Source organism: Mytilus californianus, unplaced genomic scaffold, assembly GCF_021869535.1.
Source record: "Mytilus californianus isolate M0D057914Y unplaced genomic scaffold, xbMytCali1.0.p SCAF_9, whole genome shotgun sequence".
NCBI classification, from domain to species: Eukaryota; Metazoa; Mollusca; class Bivalvia; order Mytilida; family Mytilidae; genus Mytilus; species Mytilus californianus.
This window is the reverse complement of record NW_026262745.1, coordinates 66273787-66286567: the sequence shown is the minus strand read 5'-3', so window position 1 is coordinate 66286567 and position 12781 is coordinate 66273787. Positions and strand designations below refer to the sequence as shown.

The following is a 12781-nucleotide window of genomic DNA, read 5'->3' as shown; positions in this document are numbered from 1 at the left end:
CTGTTGGAAATGTCATTTCTGATTCCTGTATTTAAATAACTTACAAATAGGACCTGAAGTTGGAGTTAATGCAGTTGTTGTCAATGGTAGTGCTGCAAAAAATGCAATTTATATGAAAATAGACAATCCATAAATTATTGGGTACCAGTATATTCAAAAAAATTCTGAAGTAAGCAATTTGTCTAAAGATTTAATTATTGTACAGAAAACATTAGTGATTAATCATTTATAGTTTGAAAACCTTAACAGTAGATGCATTTTACAATACAGATAAACAATAAGCATTTGCTAGTTCATAAAAAATTGTTCCAAGTGGTATAGCAATGCTATGTATTAATATATGTAGCAAAACGAATAAAAAGTGGGAGAAATTATTGCGATTTCAGGAAAAAGTACATTCAAATAATATAATAAATGCTATACAATTTTCATTTTTGTTAAAAACTTTTACTCAATGCATTGCAAAAATTTCTGAATTAACTGAACATCATACAAACCTTGCTTTTTACAGATGTAATACTGTTCTTTATCACATCTTTTGTCATTCCATTGATAATTCCAATTAGGCACCATCTCAATACAGTCTTCTCCTGATGGGGAATACATTCTTTCATTTGGCTCTCCTAAAAAGAAGATTTAATTAATAAAATGAGTTAATTAGGAGTTTAGTTAAACAATCTCCTTCTGACAACTGGTACATCATTGTATTAATTCCTCATAAAATGTTAAAATGATGATCTAGCAGATCAGTGGTACTTTCTTGAATACATTTAAATAGAAACATCTTTGTATATGTATTTAAATCTCTGTAGAGAAAAAGGACTACAAACATTTTAATTTTACCAGCAACAAATTTACAACCATCTTTATTAATTCAGTCAGGATTCTACTTCGTCAAAATTATTTCCCCATCAAGTCATTTATATAATCTATCGGACTTGTCCAGAAAATACGACCATTTTGGAAGCCCTGATTTACACCTATCTGGACTCTGGAATTAATGAATAATTTTTCAAGATTCGGGAAAGATAACTCTATTTTTTCAGGAATTTTGGAAGACAATTCCTCCTACCGCCCCTCTAAATAATGAAGCAATCTGCATACCTGGATGCCAGTTCAGGTAGGCAAAGGGTGATCCATCAATCCACGACCATCCACCTTCCTGTGTGGCATCAGATCCACCTATCCAATAGTTACTGCTTACTTTTAAATATTTTCCTGTATTCAGTATGGCTGAAATTTTAAAAAGTATATAATATAAAAAACAAGCTGATGAACAAAAAATTACTCAATTTTGTTATATCATTTCAATGTTTATACCTTAATATGCTTATTATGGACTGTCTTATAATTTCAAAATTCATGGATTTTATACCAAAATGAATCATTATAGAACTCTCAAAAGCTATAATTTCCTTTTGCTAAATAACCTACAAAAATATTTGTATTATAAAAAAGAGAAAGAACTTTAAGTATCTTGATCTACAGTGTTAGGTCAAAAGTGTTTCACCACTGGGAAATTCCCCTATATATTTTATATAAAAACACATTTTTTTTAAACATTGTCAAAAACTTATCTGAGGTCCTATTTTGATGAAATTTTTACTGTTAAACTCATAAATATGTACAGTTTTTTGTGGTTATTGTAAAATATTTTTGTGACATGTAATTACTGAGAAATCATTATTTATATATAAATATTGAAATTAAGTGTCATTTTTTCCTATATAACTGTATGAATTTCTGTGCAAAAATTCATACTTGTCTTTAAACAGTGATTTTCTTAAAAGTATAAATCATAAATATGTATTTCATAATTATTGCAAGAAAATGCCACCATTTTTTATATGTAATGGAAAAAATTTCATTCAATTTGTATATGTACAAGATTCAACTCGAGAAGAAATCTTATTAAAAATGTGTTTTTTTATGAAATATATAGCAGAATTTTTCAAATGATGACACATTTTTTACCTCTGACTGTATTCATCTATACCTTGTATATATCTCTGTTCCCTTGGTCCTGTAATACTCAGTAGATTACTTCCCATTTGTTGACATGCCCACTGAGCATTGGCAAAAGTCTTGGGATGATAGAGTACAAACTGGTAACAGTAATCATCCAGAGAGTCATAGATCCACTGGGGTCCACAGCGATAGGAATAGACTCCTGTCAATCAAAAGTAAAATATCTTCTTTTATTTTTGTGTATAAATATATAAAATCTATACTACTGAATATAGCATGTTATAGAAATTTTCTACTTGAGGCAGCTTCATTTTAAAATTTAAAACACCATGTGTATTTGCCTTTCTTATTTTTTATATTCCTGTATTTTCGGAGTTAACTTACAAAGATAAAAAAAATTATAATATTGCATCTTATTAAACTGTTTTAACTAGACTTAAATACCTACACATGAACATTCGAACTTTCGCTTCTCTGTTTCAAAATAAAAACCTTTTCAAAGACTGTTATACATTGATAGTATATAAATGATGGAAATTAAAAGCAGAAAAAAGTAATAGGTCCATGTCCTTGTTTTTGAGATATAAGCCGTTAAAAATGTTGCGGGAAATTTTCTAGATTTTCATACTTTTCACATTGGCATCTTTTTTATTTCAAAAACATAAAAAAATTACAAGGAATTTATTAGATTTTCAAAAATGGCTTTTAAAACTATAGGTAATTAAATTCTGAAAAGAAAAGTAGGCAAAATGTTTAATGGCACTTTATTCATGGATAAACCAGAGGATTCTGAATATCTGACATAACAGTCAAAAACAAGACTAGCAAACATCCCTAATTTTGAAAAAAAAATATAATTTTCCAATTTAACTTATAAGGGCTATTCCATTAAAATGTATGTGGGAGGGTAGGAAGGGAAGTTCAAATACTGAATGTGGGTCATGGGTCTTTTGTCAGTATGCATCTATTACCATTATGCAAAATTATCTAAAAAATGGTTCTTGGTTGTAGGGATATTTTGAAAGTCCCTTCCTACCCTACAACATACATTTAAATGGAATAGCCCTAACTTATTTTACACACAAATATACACTCATATATGGTTTCTTTATCATATATCATATCTGGATTACAAAACCCTTACCTAAAGTTGTTGGTGGTAAAGTAACAAGAGTGTTAAATCCTTGCACTGAAATAATAAAATACGTCATATTAACATTGGTGTGCATTGATGAATGCTAAAAAGTTAAAAATATAACAAGAGTGCACATGCTGAAATGTCTTGCCTTCTTTACTAACCATTGATATTATGTTGATAGTCCTAAATATAAAGCTTTACTACAACTATCAACCTTACAATCATTCAATACACAAAATATAGTTGACCTATTGCTTATAGTTTCTAAGAAACAGACTTAACCAAGAAAACTAAACATTGACCAATGAACCATGAAAATGAGGTCAAGGTCAGACAACCATTCCAGGCAGACATGTACACCTTACAATCAACCTATGCATTAAATATAGTTGACCTACTGCTTATAGTATTTAAGAAACAAACTTAACCATGAAAACTTAACATTGACCAATGAACAAACAAAATGAGGTCAAGGTCAGATGATACCTGCCAGACAGACATATACAGCTTACAATCCTTCTATACAAAAAATATAGTTGACCTATTGCTTAAAGTTTAAGAAAAACAGACCAAAACACAAAAACTTAACATTGATCAATGAACCGTGAAAATGAGGTCAAGGTCAAATGAAACCTGCGTGACTGCATATAGATCATAAAATATATCAATACACCAAAAATAGTTGACCTATTGCATATAGTATTAGAAAAAAAGACCAAAACTCAAAAACTTAACTTTGACCACTGAACCATGAAAATGAGGTCAAGGTCAGATGACACCTCCCAGCTAGACATGTACACCTTACAATCATTCCATACACCAAATATAGTAGACCTATTGCATACAGTATAAGAAAAACAGACCAAAACACAAAAACTTAACTATAACCACTGAACCATGAAAATGAGGTCAAGGTCAGATGACACCAGCCAGCTAGACATGTACACCTTACAATCATTCCATACACCAAATATAGTAGACCTATTGCATACAGTATAAGAAAAACAGATCAAAACACAAAAACTCAACTATAACCACTGAACCATGAAAATGAGGTCAAGGTCAGATGACACCTGCCAGTTGGATATGTACACCTTACAGTCCTTCCATACACCGAATATACTAGACCTATTGCTTATAGTATCTGAGATATGGACTTGACCACCAAAACTTAACCTTGTTCACTGATCCATGAAATGAGGTCGAGGTCAAGTGAAAACTGTCTGACGGGCATGAGGACCTTGCAAGGTACGCACATACCAAATATAGTTATCCTATTACTTATAATAAGAGAGAATTTAACATTACAAAAAATATTAACTTTTTTTTCAAGTAGTCACTGAACCATGAAAATGAGGTCAAGGACATTGGACATGTGACTGACGGAAACTTGGTAACATGAGGCATCCATATACAAAGTATGAAGCATCCAGACCTTCCACCTTCTAAAATATAAAGCTTTTAAGAAGTTAGCTAACGTCGCCGCCGCCGGATCACTATCCCTATGTTGAGCTTTCTGCGACAAAAGTCGCAGGCTCGACACAAAGCATGTGGAGCAGGATCTGCTTACCCTTCAGGACCACCCGAGATCACCCCCGGTTTATGGTAGGTATTTTGTTCCTCAGTCTTTAGTTTTCTATGGTGTGTTTTATGTAATGCTGTTTGTCTTTTCAACGTTCTTTCATTTTTTGCCAATGCATCGTCAATTTTTTTTTCGACTTATAAGTTTGGATGTCCCTTTGATATCTTTCGCCTCTCTTTTCTATGAAATGAAATATGATACATATAGATTCTACCACTGCATCGAGTGTGATACGATATTTATCCACTCGAGACAGTTAAATTTTCAAATTTAAAACGCGAGGCTCGCCGAGCGTTTTAAATATTTAAAATTTAACTGTCGAGAGTGGATAAATATCGTATTACACGAGATTTGGTGGTGGAATCTGTTTCTCTAATGATTTTCAAACAATACGCAGGCAAATTTATTCATTCTTTTCAAATGATCTGCAAAAAATATGTGCTCTGTCTATGTGACGTCATCAGGCATGGTCGCCTTTTTTCATGTCGTCACAATAGGAAATTCAGAGGAAAGCAAGAAAATTCGACGTCATAATCGGATTTTAACCAATGAAGAACTGAGATCAAACGAACCACACGTTGATTAAATTTTTTATACAATGGGTGCAGAAAGGGATAAATTGACGAAGAATTAGAGAAATGTTATTATCAACCTTCATTCTCAAATCATTAGTATATACTTACATGCTATCTTTTTACATATAAAATCTTGTTGTTTAGTGCAGTTTCCATCATCCCAAGACCCCGTAAAATCCTGTCGTCCACCAACGATTTGAATGCAGTCTTGACCATTTCCCAAATCATCAGGTTCACCAGGGTAGAAATTTACAAATACCACCTGAAATGTAAGAAAATATCTTGACATCTCACACATAACATAGAATTTTAAAAATGATTGACATGATATGGCAAGATATATTGTAAAACAATTCATATTTTAACACATTTTTCCTCAATTTAGCCCTTTCAAGTCAAATGAATTTGCAGTAATTTCGACTTTTATTGTGTAATTTATTCAAGGATGTTTGCTCCTCTGTTTCAAAATAACAAGCTTTTCAAAAAAAAATTTAAACTAGATATCCTAATTATGATTGTGGCTAAGTTTGGTTAAATTTGGCCCAGTAGTTTCAGAAAAGAAGAATTTTATAAAAAGTAAATGACAAGGGATGACAACAGGTGAAGACAACAACAGACGCCAAGTGATGAGAAAAGCTCTGGAAGGCTAAAAATGAGGTTCATAACAATACACCAGTAATTTTGTCAAGTTTGTTCTATTCCAGTTCAAAACAAAGCAGGTTTTTTATTAACAAACTTCTCAATATATAGAAATGATTAATTCCATGTTTTGCTGTTGGAGATCAAATTCAGATAAGAGGTAGATCAAAATCGTCATGAAAGAGCAATAACTCCAATAAGGAGTGAACTGACGGTTTTGGCCAATAGATTTATATGTAGATCTTGTCCTCCTGATCAGTTTTTGCTATATACCTGTAAGTTTCTATCTATTGCAGCTTTTTCAGATATTAGGCAAAAACGCAAAAATTTGGTAAAGGGTAACAACTCCATCTGGGGTCGTCAGAAGATTTGAACTGTGTTTGACTTATTGGTAACTCTGGTCTTGCTGATCAATTTTGCTTCTTAAAGTTTTTATCTATCTATTATAGTTTTTCAGACATCAGGCAAAAAAACAAACAAAACTGGTAAAAATCATCATTAAAGGGCAATTACTCCAATAAGGGGTCACCAATGTGATGAATTTGTAGATCTTGTCTTGCTGATCAATTTTGTATACTTAAGTTTATATCTTTCTATTTTATAGTTTTCAAAATATGGGCAAAAACGCACACAATAGATAAAAATTGTCATTAAAGGGCAATAACTCCATTAAGGAGTCGTTTGCCGATTTCCACCAAGTTGACTTATTTGTAGATCTTGTCTTGCTTATCACTTTTGGGGTTAAAGCTTCACCCTATCTATAATAATTTTCAAAATAAAAGGTGAAAATGGAAAATAATGGCAAATTTCTTCATTTAAGGGCAATAACTCCTATAATAAGTTGACTGACCTTTTGATGTAAATGGATAATAGGTAGATCTCATCATTTTAAACATTTTTGCTTCATTCAGATTTTCTCCTTTAATAGCAGTTTTCAAGATAATAGACAAAACTTGCACTTTATTCTTATGTTCCATTCTTAGCCATGTAAGCCATGTTGGTTGGCCGAAAGGGGTCATTGGACACATTTTTTAACTTATACCCTAATGATGATTGTGGCCAAGTTGATTAAATTTGGCAAAGTAGTTTCAGAGGAGAAGATTTTTGTAAAAATTAACGAAGATGGACGACAATTGACGAAGGACGTCAAGTGATGAGAAAAGCTCACTTGGCTCAAAGGCAAGGTGAGCTGAAAAAGGATTATCTCTAAAATAAGTGCAATACTAACTTGAGTATAATCCACCCACGCCAAGCCCTTAGTTGTAGGTCTATATCTAAGACCAATCCAGGCAGAGCTTACTGTCAATAGGTTATCTGTAAAAAAATTAATACCAATTAACAGAATTATCGAAACTAATAAGTATTCACTGCAAATTTAAAGTCATTAGCATTTAGTGTTTCACCAACATGACCAAAGAATTTTAAGAATGTTTGGCCTGTATTTCAGTGTTTTCGTCTGTTGCTGTATATTATATTTGTTTTTCGTTAACTGTTTTTTACATCAAGCAAGCTACTAGATCTCTTGTTTGAAGTATTTTACATTTGTCATGTTGGAACCTTTAACAGCATGTTATTCGGTATTGGTTTTGCTTATTGTTGTTAAGATCATAGAGTGACCTATAGTTGCTAACTTCTAGACAGGAGGTATCTGGTAAGTGAAGTGATATAAAAACTGATAAACTTTAACATAGTTGAGCTAACAAACCATGTTCTTTATATGCAGACAGACAGAGAATGTAAACAAAATGACATTTAATTGATCCTTTGGATTTATAAAAACAGATCTAGAGTTCTTGAAATAAATCAATCCTTAGATAAATCAATTTGCATGGGACCAGTAATTGTAAATTTTCTCCACATACTATTAATGAATGCCTGTTCATTTGCATCCGAGATGGTGGTAAGATCGCCATTTGCTGCGTAACAGAATCGCTGTGCATCATCCCAACTGTATCCACTGGAGTTCTGTGATGCACCAAAATAGTAACATTGTCCATTATATAATATCCAGCCTGGATCACAGTGTACATCAGCTGAAGGAAGAAATACAAAGGAAATCTTAACTTGATTAGGGTAAAAGTTTGTTTAATAAATTACAACGGTAAAAGTTTGTCTTTCTTTTCAGAATAAACTATAATTCGAATGTCAAAATTTTATTACCAGTAAAATTTAACAATTATGTTACAGACACAAATCTTCAATAGGAGGGTACAAGTTTGTTTTATAAATTACAACGGTAAAAGTTTGTCTTTCTTTTCAGAATAAACTATAATTCGAATGTCAAAATTTTATTACCAGTAAAATTTAACAATTATGTTACAGACACAAATCTTCAATAGGAAAAATGATTTTTGCAAATATTTCTGCTTTAGAATTTGCAAATATGTTCATAGAAATGATAGCACAAAATTTTTTTGGTTTTAGAATGGAAATTGAAAAAGTATAAAAATTCTTACGCCTTGGAGTGGTCTTCTGAACTACATCGGTTGTAATTGTAGCCTTACAAATAAAAGGTAATGATGTAAAACAATATCCATTGGACCAAGCACTTGCTATTCGACCTAGAAAAAAAAAACAGAAAATGTATATCAACAAATACTCTGGAAGGTCGACTAAAAATCGGGAATGGCAACAAACACTCTGGAATGTGTTTTTTTCATAAATTGTTTTGTTATGAATTAGGCTGTTTGTTTTTCTATTGAATTGTTTCAAAATTTTCATTTCAGGGCTTTTATAGCAGACTATACAGTATGGGTTTTTCTCATTATTGAAGGCTGTACGGTTGCCTTTAATTGCTTACATCCACCTCATTTGAACTTTGGTGGATAGTTGTTCCATTGGCAATAATACTTCATCTCCTTAGTTTTATACCAACTGTTAAAACGAAATCATAATTTCAATTGCATCAGTGTGATTTGTTTGCAAAGTTTTCTAAATTTTGAGTTTGTTTTAAAAATTTGAATAAATTTTGTTTTACTTGATTTTTTTTTTAAGCATTCAGTTCTGCTGATTGTTCAGTACTTAGATCCTAATGAAATCAATCAATACAGACATCATACATATACTGTGGAATTTGTTATTTTGTGGATATTGATTTTCACCAATTAAAGAAAACTGTATTTTTGTAGGTACCCAATTTGATAGTTGTAACACGTTCTGCATACAGGCCAAACAATGTTTAATGTTTAAATTTGTGATTCACTTATACCCATGAAATCCACAAAACTGTTTAATGTTTAAATTTGTGATTCACTTATACCCATGAAGTCCACAAAACTAAGAACCCCACATATAATAATAGATCCAAAGTATTTTTTCTCTGCCGTCACAGACATGTTGCTGTATGAACAAAACTGAAAGATTCTAAACAAGAGGTATTATCGTCAATATTTTTGGTCCCCAATGCTCTTCAACTGCATTCTTTATTTGGCCTGTTAACATTTTTTATACGAGTGTCACTGATCAGTCTTTTAAGAAGAAACACCTGTCTGGTGTACAAAATAATAAACCTGTTATCTTTGATGAATGAGAAAATTTGAAGGAAATTGTGACAAACTGAAATTTCAAATTTTCAACAACATATGATTTTTTACATATAATATATTGTATTTAAAATTGAAGAAAGCAAAAATAATCTAGAATTCTTAAAACTCATTCATGAAACTGTAAAACTTGATGATTTATTTTATAACCTAAATAATCATGATGTCTTATATTTGTAATGAATTTACCAGCTTGAAATATTCCACAATCTGTCCTATTTTTAGTTAATTTAGGGAAATTCAAATCCCAGTGAGTATAATTTCCTGCAGAAACCAACGATCCATCAATCCAAGAGAGAATATCAGGTGTGGCTGGTGAATCTGAAATATATGGAAATATTTGTCATTATTTATAAAATAAAGTATTAGTTTTTAGGGGGTGTTTACTGTCCTTCACAACAACTTCATGCTGTAAGTGGATGGTATATTATTAGTTACTTTTTTTTCAATATATATAAAACATAAAAAATTGTTAAACATGTGCATAAAAATTATTGCTATATGAATTTTTTAATCATTTTCTCTAAATATTTTTATTGCAGTATTGTTACATATCTCTTTTCTTATACAATGATTTTTTTATGTTTTGAATGTTTTTGGCTGTGAAGTGTATATTACGTTAAATTCTTATATAAGTTATTTTGTGTCTCTGAAAAATATTACACATTTTTTTCTTCCTTTTGCATCTGACAGTTACTTTTCTCCAGCTTGTAGACATTTTTAATTCCTTAAACATACCCAACACACGTTTAATCAACATTCTAATTTTAATTTAATATATATGTGAAAATATCTATAAATCACATAAGGATTTACATCCACAATCAGAAGGATACTTTATCAACGTCGGTTCATACATTATGACATCACTGATATGTTCTGGTCAAAATAATTTAGGCTGTTCAGTAGTTGTCGTTTGTTGCTGTGGTTCATAGGTGTTTCTCATTTCTCGTTTTTTATATAGATTAGACCGTTGGTTTTCCCCGTTTGAATGGTTTTACACTAGTAATTTTTGGGGGCCTTTATAGCTTGCTGTTCGGTGTGAGCCAAGGCTCTGTGTTGAAGACCGTACTTTGGCCTATAATGGTTTACTTTTATAAATTTTGACTTGGATGGAGAGTTGTCTCATTGGCACTCATACCACATCTTCTTATATCTGGTCTACTCATCAGGGGTTCAAATTAACATTTGGTAGTGGAAGGTCCAGGACCTTTGACTCTCCAAACTGAAAGGTCCACAACCTTAATCCTAGGTCCTACTTTTACATGAAATATTTCATAACTCAGTAACTAAGATACAAAATTAATGTGCTTTTGGTGTAGGTTATACTGAGCTTGTTTCATCATATTTAAAGAACTGCATGTAATGTTTTGTTAAGTTTACAGATAATTTCCAGGCCACCTTATACATAAAACACTACACTATCAGTGTCACTGTGGTATAACATGTATAATAATAAATGTATTTGTCTTGTATATTATGAATTCCAATAATCTTTTTTTTTTATTTGGGGAGGATGTCACTGTGGGTGGGTGTGTTGTCTCAATCATTGACAATTATACCATAATTTCAAGGCTCACACTACTTCAGAATCATAGGGAGAAGTGACTTCTCTTTTTGAAACTGATAGGGAGAAGTGGCGAGATTTGAAAGAGGAGTGTTCAAAGTTGCTCGCGGCGCTACAATGTTTGGTTTTAACTATAATATAAAGGGCTATATATGTATCTTTTTTATATTGTTGTTAAATTTATACCCTAGTATACAATTAAAGTAACAGTCCAAATTCAAAGCTGTTTAAGTTTATCATATCTAGTTGCACAATGATTATATTAGTTGTCTTCTTAGAAACTACCAACTAAGTATCTAGCACTGATAAAAAAAAAGCTTTTTTTTTATACCAAAAAGGAAAAAAAAGTTGTTATATCAATTAAATTTCAATTGAAAAACTACTCTGTTATCATGTTTATGAAATTCAGTGTTTCTCATTAAAAAAACATATAAATTTAACAAAGTGAATCTCTGCTGGGACATAGTATAATGATATTAGTATAATAATAGTCCCAGAGTTGAGCAACTTTAATTAATAAATTGAAACAATGCATATACATGAGAATATATTGATTCAATCTTGGTTGTTTAACGTCCAGTGGCAAATATTTCATGCATAATAAGGACGAGAATAAATTAACAATAAATGCAATAGGTAGGTTCTGTAATAGAGGCGTCCGGGAGTAAGGTCGGAGAAATTAATACTGCCACGGGAAATGAGGGAATATTGGATAGGGACAGGAATTTAGCCTTGCAACAGGCCACCCACGGACCCCTCAAAGAGTTGTTGCAGGGGTTCTTAACGTGCAAAGAGCGTGGCACTCTATTTACACGAGGCATCGGAATTAACGTCCTCATTCTGACCTGACGTGGCTGCAAATTTGTACATCCCGCACAGCCAAACGGACGCCCCACTTTAGCAAGGGTTTTACTGACGGTCGGAGGAAGATCAATGGTGACCATACTTCTATTCCCCAGTCACCCTTGGGGGGCATGAAAATATATACATCATTCAAGTAGATCAAGTATAAAGTGTGTGTGGAAAGCGTAATTTTTCCTTTTGGGATCAATATTCTTCTGAGGGGATGGACAGTGGGTACCCTTCTCCCACCTCCCGTCTCCCACTTTCAGAATCTTTTTTTCTCTCCCACCTCCCCCCACCTCCCTAAAAAGCTGTTCAACCCCTTTCTTCTGCGCCATTCATGCGTCCGCAGTCATTATCGTAAGAATCCGGATTTCGTTCATATCTGGTTCGTTTCCGATGAATGCTGTACAAATATTTCAATGGCCGACGAGAAAAATTACAAAAATAAACGATGTTTGAGACGCTATTTCGAAGGGAATATGACGTTTTTAATGCAAAACATGGATTACAAATTTACTTAAGACATCTTTCATCACGTTCTAATAAATTAACAAACTTATTTGGCCGACAGTTAAAATGATTTGAAGTAAGCTCTCGAGGAGTATACAATAAAAATATGGCTTTGAAATGACGATATTGATAGTTAAAAAAGGTCAGCAAAGTTAATTTTTATTTTCTTCCAAATCGAAGGTCCGTCGGGCGTAGCTAGTTACCAAAACGAAAGTCCGATTGCAAAAGTGGAAGGTCACGGACCTCGGACCACCGCTAATTTGAACCCCTGCTCATTTGAAGTCACAAAGCCGTGATATGCAATTTTATTAAGAGCTGAGCAGAAAATAATAATTAGCAATTGTGATTTTAAAACTCAGTCATCTTGTGCACACCACATAAGTTATATGCTGCATAGAAATATGTGAATATTCT

At 32.2% G+C, this 12781-nt stretch overlaps 1 protein-coding gene across 1 annotated transcript in view; it reads right to left on the bottom strand.

The window, feature by feature from the left end:
- LOC127713956 (uncharacterized) overlaps positions 1 to 12781 on the bottom strand; it is a 104384-nt gene that overhangs the window by 72120 nt on the left and 19483 nt on the right. Inside the window, exons 10-19 of the mRNA XM_052219907.1 lie at positions 9634 to 9765; positions 8359 to 8463; positions 7765 to 7935; positions 7131 to 7216; positions 5372 to 5525; positions 3113 to 3157; positions 1997 to 2170; positions 1105 to 1233; positions 498 to 623; positions 45 to 92 (exon numbers count right to left, since the gene is read on the bottom strand). Of these exons, the coding sequence (XP_052075867.1) occupies positions 45 to 92; positions 498 to 623; positions 1105 to 1233; positions 1997 to 2170; positions 3113 to 3157; positions 5372 to 5525; positions 7131 to 7216; positions 7765 to 7935; positions 8359 to 8463; positions 9634 to 9765 (1170 nt within the window). The remainder of the gene's footprint in view (positions 1 to 44; positions 93 to 497; positions 624 to 1104; positions 1234 to 1996; positions 2171 to 3112; positions 3158 to 5371; positions 5526 to 7130; positions 7217 to 7764; positions 7936 to 8358; positions 8464 to 9633; positions 9766 to 12781) is intronic.